Source organism: Lepisma saccharinum, chromosome 26 (assembly GCF_977018435.1).
Source record: "Lepisma saccharinum chromosome 26, izLepSacc3.1, whole genome shotgun sequence".
NCBI lineage: Eukaryota > Metazoa > Arthropoda > Insecta > Zygentoma > Lepismatidae > Lepisma > Lepisma saccharinum.
The window spans coordinates 61,887,161-61,902,415 of NC_139254.1; the positions used below are offsets into that span (position 1 = coordinate 61,887,161).

General features: G+C 32.8%; 1 protein-coding gene across 1 annotated transcript in view; it reads left to right on the forward strand.

The window, feature by feature from the left end:
• Nucleotides 1-14,106, forward strand: part of LOC145979530 (alpha-tocopherol transfer protein-like) — a 47,155-nt gene extending 33,049 nt beyond the window's left edge. The window contains exons 6-7 of the mRNA XM_083112480.1: nt 12,318-12,423; nt 13,886-14,106. Of these exons, the coding sequence (XP_082968606.1) occupies nt 12,318-12,423; nt 13,886-14,037 (258 nt within the window). The 3' untranslated portion in view covers nt 14,038-14,106. The remainder of the gene's footprint in view (nt 1-12,317; nt 12,424-13,885) is intronic.
• Nucleotides 14,107-15,255: the final 1,149 nt, after the last annotated feature.

The following is a 15,255-nucleotide window of genomic DNA, read 5'->3' on the forward strand; positions in this document are numbered from 1 at the left end:
CCAGGTGTTTGCAGGGCCTGAGGCATACAATATTCGAGGGGCTAATAATCAATATTTTACAGATGTCTGAAGAATTCAAATATTTGTTCGTTAGTTTGAAGTAAAATTCGTGTCTGACAAATTTACAATTCATGATGGGTTAAAACAAGGAGATGCATTATTATCATTGCTCTTTAATTTTGTCTTAGAATATGCTGTTAGGAAGGTAAAAGAAACTAACGAAGGACTAAAAATAAATGGTGTGACTCCGTTGTTAGCATATGCAGATGATGTAGACTTATTAGGGGATGATATAAATACAATTAAGAATAATGCTAAAATATTTTTCAAAACTGCTAAAGAGATAGGTTTGGAAGTTAACAAAAAGAAAATTAAATATATGTTTACAGGCCGAAACCAAGTGTTAGGTAATAATCAAGATATAATTATTGATAACAACTCGTTTGAAGCAGTTTCCAAATTCAAATACTTCGGAGTAATATTAACAAATGAAAATTATATTAAAGAGGAAATAAAAAGTAGGCTTAATTCAGGAAATGCATGTTACTTCTCTCTTCATAAACTTTAGTCTTCTCGTTTAATATCTAAGAAACAGTAATTTTGCCTGTAGTATTATATGGGTGGGAAACTTGGTCCCTTACATTGAGAGAGGAACATCAATTGAGAGTATTTGAAAATAAGATCCTTAGGAAAATCTTTGGACCTGAAAGGGATGAGGAGACAGGTGAGTGGAGAAGGTTACATAATTTAAAACTACATAATTTTTATTCATGTCCAGATATTATTAGAATTAGGTGGGCAGGCCATGTGGCACGAATGGGAGACGAAAGAGGAGTTTACAGGATTCTTGTTGGGAAACATGATGGTAAGAGACCTGTAGGAAAGCCAAGACGAAGATGGAGGAGAACGTTGAGATTGTCCTAATGGAAATCGGTAGGGATGGAATAGAGTATATAGATCTTGCTCAAGATAGGGACAGATGGACTTGTCTTGCTGCATCCATGAACAATCGGGTTTTGTTTTATGAAAAATATGTATATAGAAGGTAATTAGTGGTACTAAACGCTATGCATATGATGTTATATTCATTACTTCAAAGTATGTAATGTATGAAACGATAATATTAATGTTTATAATATTGAAAATAAGAGTTTATGGTTTACGAAACGCTATGAAGGGGGGTAAAGGTCTGATTATGTTTGAAGTTATGGTCCCGAAACTCGAACCCCCGATTTTTAATGATAATAATTATAGTGTACTAAGGAATAATGTTATATGGTTATAGTGTACTATGTAATAATAATGAATGGTATATGTTATGAATGACGGCGGTCAACACGCTAGACAGAAGACGGTGAACTCCGCACAGGTAGACGAGAAAGGAATTAGGGGGATGTGCGGTCAAGGTCAAATGACGTAAGAACTCCAGAACAAGGAGAAAAAAACATTTGACCAATCAGAACCGGTTTTTCCAAGGTCAACTAGAACGCAAGAATAGGAGAGAGGTATGCAACGCCGTTGGGTAGGGGAGGGATTGAACCAGACACGGAAGGATGTCTGGGACTGCGCGGTCAAGGTCAAATCCCTGAAACTATGCATCGCTTGTAGAACCGGTTTCAGCCGCCAATTAATATTCCGCTCAGGATTGCTCTAGGGCACAAGATAGTGCGGGTTTTAGGTTAGAGCACTTGCATGTCAGAACAGCTTTATCTCAAAGTAGCACCAATGTTACCGAGAACACAAGATAAAAGAATTTTGGGATACCAAACTAGATTGGAGCGAGAACTTTACTTTCAACAAGGAGAACGAAGCGTAAGGGTTTTCTATCTGTACTAGGAAGAAGGGAGAGCTATCTGAGACGGGGCATAAAGTTTTCACTATTTGCTTTCATCATAGGGTAACGAACCTAGTACCCCTTGATTATTCATTTGGTTAGTAAATTTATGTTACTGCGTGTTCTTAACATAATATTGAGTTTATGTTTTACCAAACTTTGATTATATGTCAAATATTTTACAACTTTTTATGTGTTTTTACTCAAATAACACAATTTCATCTATTCAGGCAATATTTTTTATTATCTTTTAGACTCAAAGTGATATTTTTTCAACTTTTAACTTATTATTTTACAAGTTTATTATTATTTTTAACAAAATAATTCACTTTAATCTATCCAAGGAATAATTTTTATGGTGTTTCTGACTCAAAGAGATTTTTTCAAATTTAAACTTATTACTTTACAATATTATGCTTATTTTTACTAAAATAACGCAATTTCATCTATTCAGCCAATATTTGTTATTATGTTTTAGACTCAAAGTGATATTCTTTCAAATTTTAACTTATTATTTTACAAGTTTATTATTATTTTTACCAAAATAACGCAATTCAATCTATCCAGGAAACATTTTTATGATGTTTCCGACTTACAGAGATTTTTTCAACTTTAAAGTTATTACTTTACAAGTTTATGCTTACTTTTACTAAAATAACGCAATATCATCTATTCAGGAGACATATTTATTATGTTTTAGAGTCGCAGAGATATTTCTTCAGGTTTTAACTTATTATTTTAAAGTGTAGACCTATTTTTACTCAAATAACACAATTTCATCTATTTAGGCAACATTTTTTATTATATTTTAGACTTAGAATTTTTAACTAATTATTTTACAAATTTATGTACATAACATTTTCACTATTTATTTTTATCACGGGGTGTTGATTATTGGTTTATAACCAACAGGATGTTTGTTTAACTAGTGAAACTCTGTTACTGTGTGATTTTTAATATAATATTGAAGTTGTTCTTTTTTAGCAAACTCTGACTTTATGTCAAATATTTTCTCAGCTTATCCTTATCTTTACTCAAATAACACGATTCGAACGTGTTTCTTATTACATTTGGACGCACAAAGTGTGTCTTGTAAAGTTTTGTCAATTTATTTTACAAGTTTATAACTATTTTTACTCTAATAAAACAATTTAACCAATTCAGGCAAGATTTGTTATTATATTTTGGACGCACAAAGGGTGTTTTCTTAAGTTTTACTTTTTATTTTACAAGTGTTTGTATTATTTTGTATTTATTTCGTTTGGTATCCCACATTTACTAATTTTCAACTTAGAGTTCTTTTTTATTAAAATCTTTTCAAAAACTCTGAAGAGAAAGTAGTTTTAGATAGAAGTTATTTGATAGTTTACGGTTTTCATATGTTTTGCTATGCTATTTTTAGGTTTGTATTTCTATATGTATTTATTTTGGTCAAGTTATGCCTGCTACATAGGAAAGTTTGTTTATTTTAGAGTTTGCTGAGTACTTCGTTACTCTTGTACTAGGTAAAATTTTCTAAATATATGCAATGGGGCTCTATATATTTTGGAGATGATGCGATCAGCACTACTCTCCATCTGCTTTTTATCTCAGGTACCCAATATTATTGAGGCTTAGTGAATTTTAGAGCCTATTTATGCTGGAGAGAGGGCTTGAAAATTTCGATCTCAGATAACCCATAACTATCTGTCGGAGTATTTTAAGGATATTTTATATTTATTATGTGCCACTAGAGTATCAAAGCTTGCTTAATATTTATGTCTGTAACGCTGTTTATGTATTTGTATTTTTAGCTAAGTACAGGAAATGTTAAACATTTCGATTATTTGCCCTTATACGAGGCCAAACGTTTACTGTAACGAAAATTATTATGTGTCTATGAGGATTGATACCCATTTACCGAGACGCTTACTAAAATTGTTTTTTCCCTTAAATATATCAATTTAACAATATAATAACAATACGAAGTTAACAGACGGTTTTGGTGGCCTAGGTCCACTTTCCAAACCTTTCTTACTATCCTAGAATAATTATTTAGCCTTATATCTCTTTTCGTGGTACTTTTGAAGTATTACTGGCTTTTGTGAGTGACTGAAGAATTATTTTTGGTGCGTGAACACCTGGGTTACTCGCATTTGTTATATTATACGAATTTTTGTTTTTACTCTAAGATCACTATATGTCTGCGAGGACTAAAATACACTTACTGAAGTTAAAAGCTTAGGCTGTAACTAGGGACTTAGCACAAGACGAACCTTACAGAGGACCACACTCCAGAGCGTTGCTAACCTGCAAGAAGCACTTACAACTAATTCTACGGGAAATGAAGTTGATTTTTTACTGTTTCACAAGAATGCTATCTTTTATACACCCAATATTTGCTTTTACAAGTAACTACATGTACCAGATGCACTTACAGGATAACTCTAACTAGACTTTGATTTATTCTATATCAGGTACTAAACCTTTACAAATAGTAAACAAAAAATGTCAAACAAACAAACAAAGAAAAACAAACAATCTAACTCAGATAATTCAAGCACAAGAAGAACAAACAGAAACCAACATAGAATCCAGAAAGAGAAATCAATAGTCACACCCATAGCACAGTTAATGCACTACATAGCTGAAACCTTAGAGATACATAAAACTGGAAACACAATACATCTAGATCCTTCCAAGGCATAGGATGGAGTAGAAACATGGTTTGCTTATGGAGAAACTCGACAACATAGAAATGAGATAGACAGCCAATCCTATTTTCAGTACAAAGTTCCAATTAGTCAAGTAAGCTATATCATACGTAGTACATAAGAGGAGCAACTTAGCATCAGCAGCACAAACCATCATGCAAAGTATATCTGCTGAAACAACTAAGTGAGTATAATTTATCAGAAAGTGCATATATTACATATTAATTTACCTCTACATTAATAATACTACCAGAATACTAAGGATTCAAAAGTGAACACTAAGAATAATGTTCAGACTAAAGTATATGGCATCTTACAAAGGATTTTTCAAGGAGAACTCTATACGTCTACAAGTCAATAACAATTATTCTAAATACTATGAACTTGGGCAAAATATAGTCAAATACACAACACAAGAAAAGAAAAGATAATTACAAGTAGAACAGCAACCACTCAATATCTCAAAACAATCAGGTAAAAATATTCTACAACAAACTGCCTCATAACATAAAACTGCTAAGTCACCGAAACATATACAAATACAATCAATAAGAACACAACTTGAAAAGAGAAAACTCTCTACAGTCTCACAGATTGAAGAAAAATAACAGCAAAACTTAGAAGCATTCACAGTCAATAGTGCGAAATTTACATACAGTTCACATGCAACTCTCATGAAAAGGCTCAAAACCGTCTCCCAGCTTAAGTCTTAGTTCTCATCTATATTTGGATAACAAAATCCTGCAACAAATTCTCAGAAATCCTACCTTTCCTACCCTTGCTTGAATAGCTAAGTGCAATCTTCATACGTAAAATGGTGTACACATGTGTTTGTCTTAGATAATTGAATAAAAAATAGCAATATAGATATAAATCAAAGACTAAAATAATATTATTTTGAAAATAGACTCATAGAAAAATATATAGTAACTACAGTATAAGATATTTAAAATATCATAGTAATTAGATTCGTTTGTTAATTACAAGAAATAGGAGTTAAATACAGTAAATAAACTTGCTCACTTACATTGAAAGAGGAACATAAATTGAGAGTATTTGAAAATAAGATCCTTAGGAAAATATTTGGGCCTGAAAGGGATAAGGAGACATATGAGTGGAGAAGGTTACATAATGTAGAAGTACATTATTTGTTTTCATGTCCAAATATTATTAGAATGATTAAATCAAGAAGGCTTATATGGTACAAATGGGAGAGGAAAGAAGAGTTTACAGGATTCTTCTTGAGATACCTGATGGTAAGAGACCAATAGGAAGACCAAATCAAAGTTGGAGGGATAATGTAGAGATAGACCTAAAGGAAATTGGTAGGGATGGAAAGGAGTATATAGATCTTGCTCAGGATAGGGACAGATGAAAGGCATGTGTTGCTGCAGCCATGAATCTTCGGGTTTAAGTATGCTAGAGAGATAGTTAGTTAGTTGTACATTAAATAAGCATTAGTTTTTGGTTTGTAACTGTGTCAACTTCGCATTATAAGCAGAAAATTAAACCAATTTGCCTTAAAATACATTTTAAGAAAAGCGCAAAATAGCATGCATAATAGAAAATTAAGAAATTTTCTGATGCATTAAAGTACTAACTAGGGTTAAATAATTCAAGTACTATAAAATATTAGTGTCTGATTCAAGTTATTTACCTGTAAATATTATCTTTTGTGTGTAAAATATAATTGTTAGTTGCACTAATAGGTACAAAAATTAACTTTATACACCTTCACACACTCTAAATAACAAAACCTTGATATATAAATAAGTAACAATTTGTTAAAAATTAAGTTAAACTAAAAATAATTAGCTTTCTTTTCTTAAATAAATATCAAGTAGTAAAAATACTAACCAATTTTTCTTTCTTTTGCTATTTAAAGGATGCCAAACAGTTTAAATCAGTTGTTAGTGGCTAAATGACATAAAAAACATAACATTTGACGGCAGTAACAATATTTTCTTAAAAATACTGTATTTTACCTAACTTTATGAAATACTAGTCCATTTTGTAAAATTATAAATCAAAAATACCTATTTCTTTGGTATTTATACTATAGTCAAGGAAAATGTTACTAAAACTTGGCTAGTACTACAGTAAATCTGAGAGTTTTAGCTTTATTTGTCCGTAACTGCATATAAGTGTAACTTGTTAATCTCGCCAAACACAATCTTTACCTCAATTTTGAAAGATAGCTGAACTTTAGCGTTTGGAATTACATATAGTGAAGGCCTCTATAGTGGTAAAATACACCAAGTCTGTAAAAAATTGGAAATGTTGTCTCCTTCTCTGTCGAACCAGACCAAGAGTGTTCTCAAGTCTTTCAATATATTTCTAAACATAATTAACTTTTCACGAAAATAATACTCTAGTTAGAGTTGGCCTGTAAGTAGCTTAGTTGGTATAGCGTTAGGCTTTTAACCTATCTGTCCAGGGTTCGAGTCCCTATCTGGGCGATTACAATTTTTAAATTTTGTCATCGAATCTTGTGCTGAATGGATATAAAATATGTTTACAGACTAACTGATTATTATTTATCTTCATATTTCGCAAATAAGCTTTTAAGTTTATCAAATATCAGCATCTTTAGCTAACAGTACAGCATAACCAGTATTTTTATGATAGAAATGTTCTGGTGGTAGAACCTAAACCTATTGTAATATCTCTCTGGTATTAACTTATATGCAGCCCATAACTTTTGGGAGTGTTTCTTCTCCGTTACATTTCCTCGCCTTACCTTTAGCGTCGCGATTAGCCTCAGAAGCAAAGAATGCATAATCTTACATTTGTTCTTTTTATATCTCTGAAACCACCTATACAATAGAAGTACATTTAATGAATTTTGTAGTCTTCCTGTTAATATGTTAAACAATCCAGTCAATAAAAATATACTTACATAGAAAAATCTGTTTTTCAGATACTTTAATTGGGTAATCTGCTTTTTTGTACTTTCTCAGAAATATAGACAATCATAGTTCTTTATAAATTTAGCACCTGATGAAGAATAAATAGAAGTTAAGTGAGAGTTGGCCTGTAAGTGCATCTGGTACATGGAGTTACTTGTAAAAGCAAATATTGGGTGTATAAAAGATAGCATTCTTGTGAAACAGTAAAAAATCAACTTCATTTCCGTAGAATTAGTTGTAAGTGCTTCTTGCAGGTTAACAACGCTCTGGAGTGTGGTCCTCTGTAAGGTTCGTCTTGTGCTAAGTCCCTAGTTACAGCCTAAGCTTTTAACTTCAGTAAGTGTATTTTAGTCCTCGCAGACATATAGTGATCTTAGAGTAAAAACAAAAATTCGTATAATATAACAAATGCGAGTAACCCAGGTGTTCACGCACCAAAAATAATTCTTCAGTCACTCACAAAAGCCAGTAATACTTCAAAAGTACCACGAAAAGAGATATAAGGCTAAATAATTATTCTAGGATAGTAAGAAAGGTTTGGAAAGTGGACCTAGGCCACCAAAACCGTCTGTTAACTTCGTATTGTTATTATATTGTTAAATTGATATATTTAAGGGAAAAAACAATTTTAGTAAGCGTCTCGGTAAATGGGTATCAATCCTCATAGACACATAATAATTTTCGTTACAGTAAACGTTTGGCCTCGTATAAGGGCAAATAATCGAAATGTTTAACATTTCCTGTACTTAGCTAAAAATACAAATACATAAACAGCGTTACAGACATAAATATTAAGCAAGCTTTGATACTCTAGTGGCACATAATAAATATAAAATATCCTTAAAATACTCCGACAGATAGTTATGGGTTATCTGAGATCGAAATTTTCAAGCCCTCTCTCCAGCATAAATAGGCTCTAAAATTCACTAAGCCTCAATAATATTGGGTACCTGAGATAAAAAGCAGATGGAGAGTAGTGCTGATCGTATCATCTTCAAAATATATAGAGCCCTATTGCATATATTTAGAAAACTTTTACCTAGTATAAGAGTAACGAAGTACTCAGCAAACTCTAAAATAAACAAACTTTCCTATGTAGCAGGCATAACTTGACCAAAATAAATACATATAGAAATACAAACCTAAAAATAGCATAGCAAAAAATATGAAAACCGTAAACTATCAAATAACTTCTATCTAAAACTACTTTCTCTTCAGAGTTTTTGAAAAGATTTTAATAAAAAAGAACTCTAAGTTGAAAATTAGTAAATGTGGGATACCAAACGAAATAAATACAAAATAATACAAACACTTGTAAAATAAAAAGTAAAACTTAAGAAAACACCCTTTGTGCGTCCAAAATATAATAACAAATCTTGCCTGAATTGGTTAAATTGTTTTATTAGAGTAAAAATAGTTATAAACTTGTAAAATAAATTGACAAAACTTTACAAGACACACTTTGTGCGTCCAAATGTAATAAGAAACACGTTCGAATCGTGTTATTTGAGTAAAGATAAGGATAAGCTGAGAAAATATTTGACATAAAGTCAGAGTTTGCTAAAAAAAACCTCAGTATTATATTATAAATCACACAGTAACAGAGATTTACTAGTTAAACAAACATCCTGTTGGTTATAAACCAATAATCAACACCCTGTGATAAAAATAAATACTGAAAGCTATATGTACATAAATTTATAAATAATTAGTTAAAAATTCTAAGTCTAAAATATAATAAAAAATGTTGCCTAAATAGATGAAATTGTGTTATTTGAGTAAAAATAGGTCTAAACTTTAAAATAATAAGTTAAAACTTGAGAAAATATCTCTGCGACTCTAAAACATAATACATATGTTTCCTGAATAGGTGATATTGTGTTATTTTAGTAAAAATAATAATAAACTTGTAAAATAATAAGTTAAAATTTGAAAGAATATCCCTTTGAGTCTAAAACATAATAAAAAATGTTGCCTGAATAGATGAAATTGTGTTATTTGAGTAAAAACACATAAAACTTGTAAAATATTTGACATAAAATCAAAGTTTGGTAAAACATAAACTCAATATTATGTTAAGAACACGCAGTAACATAAATTACTAACCAAATGAATAATCAAGGGGTACTAGGTTCGTTACCCTATGATGAAAGCAAATAGTGAAAACTTTATGCCCCGTCTCAGATAGCTCTCCCTTCTTCCTAGTACAGATAGAAAACCCTTACGCTTCGTTCTCCTTGTTGAAAGTAAAGTTCTCGCTCCAATCTAGTTTGGTATCCCAAAATTCTTTTATCTTGTGTTCTCGGTAACATTGGTGCTACTTTGAGATAAAGCTGTTCTGACATGCAAGTGCTCTAACCTAAAACCCGCACTATCTTGTGCCCTAGAGCAATCCTGAGCGGAATATTAATTGGCGGCTGAAACCGGTTCTACAAGCGATGCATAGCTTCAGGGATTTGACCTTGACCGCGCAGTCCCAGACATCCTTCCGTGTCTGGTTCAATCCCTCCCCTACCCAACGGCGTTGCATACCTCTCTCCTGTTCTTGCGTTCTAGTTGACCTTGGAAAAACCGGTTCTGATTGGTCAAATGTTTTTTTTCTCCTTGTTCTGGAGTTCTTACGTCATTTGACCTTGACCGCACATCCCCCTAATTCCTTTCTCGTCTACCTGTGCGGAGTTCACCGTCTTCTGTCTAGCGTGTTGGACCTCCGTCTTTCATAACATATACCATTCATTATTATTACATAGTACACTATAACCATATAACATTACTTGAAGTAATGAATATAACATTACATGCACAGCTTTAAGTACCACTAATTACCTTTTTCATAAAATAAATAATTATATAATCATAAAAGTTATAAATATACAAATACAGAAGTTGTAAATTTTTCTAATGATATGCAAATTTATTCTATATATACAAATAAATTCTAGGTACATGGAAATAAATTATTAATATTAAACACCATAATCCGTTAGCTGAGATAACAACTACTATTACTACTACCACTACTACTACTATTAATAATAATAATAATATAACTAGTGAACTAACAGCCCTTGAGGACCAGTGCCTACCTTCCGGCTGCTGGCCTCACTCTCACCACAGGTAAAAAATCATCGTAATTATGGGAGTCTAGGCTCAGACTTGAGAGCAATTTCCTCGAGATGGATTACTGCCGAGTGCAGTGTTTCCAACCTTAGAAAGGCTTCTCTGGTTTCATGTGACGTCAGGATTCGCATGTTTGAGTTTAAGTTGCTGTCGTCTGCATATAGTTTTCATATAGTTTCATATAATTATAGCGGTAATTTTTCGTATGTTCACACTATTGTAAGTTTTCCTTGTTTTTGGTAGAAAGGTGCTGACACTTGCGATAAGTTTTACGATAAAAATGATAACATTGAAAGTAAAATTCATCTTGATAATTGTACGTTTCTTTACACAGACTGTTATTAATTGTTATTCGATCAGCGTTTGTATAAAAACCTTAAAAGGAGCCTTGGAATTTACAGTTAATCTGTACTGGATGTAAATACTTCAAGCAGAAACAGAACCAGTAATAAATACAAAAAACAAATTGATTCCAGGCAGGTAGCTCTGTTAAGTAAATAAACACACGTGAACTACAGTTGGCCCATGGTTTAGGGTGATATGTCAAAGTAATGTTGTGGAGAATATTAACGTATTGAATTGTCATCAGTAAAATTCTTCCCAAGTAAAATAAATCCGTACACTTGCACATTGTCGTATTCGTTAACCTTATGAAGTAAAGTTCTTTGTACGAACATAATGTTGTATTTTACGTAATATTGTTCCTTCATTATTAACTTTAGTATTGTTGTTACTTGTTATAAAACACGCACGTTATCTATTGAGGCGTGGGTGCATCTCAGCACGTAATTTTATAGGAGAATTGCATTAATAATTGTTATGATAATATTGTTGGTACCAAATGTATGAGAGAATAAACGATTTGTTGAATTTGAATTTCTCGAACCAATGCTTTCTATCTTTTCTTTTATTAAAAGAATGGAGATACCACGAAAGGTATTCCGATTGAATATTGAGGTATTCAAAAAGACAAAACAATATGGTTAGCCTTGCAATACATGTAGATGTATTTTGATGTAAGTATATGTATAACATATATGTCATTTTTCCTTACGGCTATTGAGAACAATTTTGAATGTGTTTCTCCTATGTTTTGTTAAACTTTAATTCAAATGGGATTTTGCAGACATCTTTTCCTGAACACGAAATTCGGGTAGTTTTCTCTTTTTTTGCGCATACTTACCGGTGAGGTGCCTTGCGGACCTTGAAGTGCGTCGTAACTTCGGCACGGTAGCTTCAAATCCTAAAAAAAATTGTGCGTTCTGCACTTTCTTATTCGAACATCCACTGTACCCTCGGGCCCTTCAACACACGCTTAAGCAGAACATTAGAATCTGTGTACTCGGTTGGGTCTCAGAAACTGATCGTCAATTGAATAAAGATAGCTTATGCAAGCAAGTTTCACCTCTTTACAATGCTCAGGCTGGCTGCCCTACTGGGCGGACGTTCAAACCACACCAGCACAGGTAGATGATTATGGATGCCTTGACTGTCTGTGCTGTGTAGATGCAGTAAAGTTGTTTCATTCCACGTTCCCATACAAACAAAAGTCAAACCTCATTTTTCACACACACAGTGGGTGAAATACACGGGAAATTGATAATCTTTCTGCATCGGTCGCCTTAATATTGTAACAGAGAAGTGAAAGGCTTCTATAAGGAACTGAAATTTCATGCGATTTTTTAAAAATAATGCTAATGTTTCCCTGTATCATACATTTTGAATATAAACCGTAGTAAATTTCGCCCTTCCTTTTCGCAGGTAAGAATTTTTGGAGACAATTACAAAGGTCTCTACGACCTTGTTCCGAAGGAGTATCTCCCTCTGGAAGTGGGTGGAGACGCTGGACCAATGGAAGAGCTGAATGGTAAGGAGATGTATTACGGAGAAATTCAATCTCTATCTTTCGAGCATTGACGACTGTAGCTTCTCTTTGCTCTGCACCGTGCAACGAAGGCGGGAGACGCAGGTTCGATACTGTCGAGCGTCGTGTTTGCTCCATTACTAACTTCCTGAATTTGTTATTATTCCCGATTAACACTATTAACTCGCGATCGGTCGCGGGTGAGCACCGTGCCCACTTTAAATTTTCATGAAGTGCCATTTTAACAGTATTTAAAATATTGGCCTGTGGTGCTCTCTATCTGACTTTTAGAGTTTCACGAGCGACCTGATCACATTTGTATGAGATGACGTAAACGGCATTATTAGAGAGACAATTGTTGTGGAAATAGTGTTGTCAGAATGAGCGCAGAGCTATAACGCAACAGATTACGTTATTTATTTACATTTGTGCATTATTTAGTCAATAGGTCTATCCTGTTTCTAGTGAGTTTTCGTACCTATATGTTCTTGTCGTAAGTAGAAAATTCGAACAGTGTCGCAGTAATTTTATATCTTATCAGATTTCTGGAGATCAGATGGAACTACCTCAAAGGAACGTGCGCTTTTTGTTAACGGTGAGACTTGTTGGCTTTGACGTTTGGAAACAAATAAACATTTTGAAACAAAAATGTAAGGAATAAGACGAATTATAATAAACAGATCATTACAAGTACAAAAAATAAATTGAGAAAAATAAAATAAGGTGAAATATGCCTGAAAAGCAAGAGTGAGCATCTCGCTCACCCGCGACCGATGGCATGACTTGAGTGAGCGCGACCGATCGCGGGTTAACAAGAAGGGTAGAAAAAACGTCTTAAAATATACAAAAGTGGAATGAAAACGTGTTTTCTATTAAAAACACTGTTGCATCTAATCACATAGCCCCGGGTTCGATTCTCGTTGGAGGCACATTACACAGTGGTTAGGACTCCACATTAAGTCCCGATTAGTCCAGCTGATAATAAAGTGGACTCAAGGAACTTTTTGCATATTCTAAAACTTTAAAGTGAATTTCAGAAAATGTATAAAAGTGTTTTGACTAAAGTCGACATAACAATCTTTTTAATTGAATCGAATTATCTAACACATGTAATTTTTTAAATAATAATTGCAAGTTATTAATAATTTGATATTATTAGAAATCAGGACTTAATGTTATCTGTTAATTTCAATAACTAACACTCAACTAAGCCTCTTAGTTATGTGTGAGAAATCATAAGAATAAAAACACCCCTCTTCCCCCACACACCCTCACACTCGCACACAGGTCATGCATAATCTAGCACATTCAGCGGTAGAGGGAGGGTTTGTCTCAAATAAATTACATTTCTTTAAAGATAAATTTCAAAGTAACGAAGATACAGTACTTATTTATATTGTAACAATAAAATATTTTGTTTTTTTGCCTTACATTATATTTCAGTTTTCTATTTTTTCTCCCGCAGACATGTGGTACAAGGAATTGATAAAAAATAAAGAATGGATTAAGGATATGGGAAATAAGATCACTGATGAAAGTAAAAGAATTGGAAAACCAAATAACTATGATGACCTTTTTGGCATGGAAGGCAGCTTCCGAGCTCTTTCTATCGACTGAGAAGTGTTTGCTCCTACTTGGACACTATTTTAAAGATGTTTACGTGATTTATATTATTTTAAGTTTCTATGTGTGAATTTGTAATATATGTTGTATTTATAAATTTATTTCTGTTAGAAAGTCTCCTATGTTCATTAGATCAGTGTTTTAAAATTATCCCGTAATTCAACTCCCATGGCTATCTCAAAACAGAAATTAGCTCAAATTGTGGACATGGAAATTGACATATATTCAACTCATAGCAAAATCAATTGTATCTACCTTTTTTCCTTTTAGTGTCATAAACAACAGTCTATACTGATTTTTTATATTGTAGTTTACATTAGAAAATTGAGAAGGAAGAATGTACTTTTTACATTTTTTCCCCAAGAGGCAGTGTGGGAAGTAACGGGGGGGATGCCGGTGATTTCCCCCCACAAAACATTTTATCCCCGGCAAAATATTTTTTTATTCCTGCTAGGAAAACGTACAGAATACCATTTTATAACTGTAACAAACAAAACTGAAAAATCATTCATGCCCATTAAGACCTAGTCATCAAAGATTTCCATGGCGATACATATGCAGTCTTGAGAATTAAAGGAGGACTGCAACTGACCAACCTCACCGAATATGTATTCAAGTATTCACGAGAAACTTGTAGGTGGTTAAATAGACATTAAGTCTATGGGGATGGAAATTTGGTAAATTTTTCGGTGATACTATTTCGATAGCTCCTCTTGTGTATGAGTTTGGTTTTCTTAGAATGTAAATACTCTGTTTCTAAATTATGTCATAAATGTATTAAGTAAAATTTAATGACCAGGGTTACAACCAATGGTCTAAGATACTTAAAACGCAGTATACTGACTGGTAATATATATACAAATTAGCACACCAAAAATCCTACTTCCCAAATTGAAACCACAAATAAGCCACTCAGAGGGCCAATGGCGTCCCGAGATATCTAAAAAAAGTTGATGTAATTGGAATGGTGAAATTGTAGCGATATATTATTATAAAGAATATTGTTTCTAGCGATTTATAGGCTGGGAGTTACAGTAATTAACCGCATGTGCAACAAAAGAACGAGAGAACGTTTACACAAGAGACATTAGAATCATGCAGTAACTAAAGGTGTGCAGGACGGAAAATGTTCGAAATTTCCAGTTACGGTTTCCATCTAGAATTGTTCACAATATTTCCTCTTCAAGTGATTGTTTTAGCAAGTCTGGAATA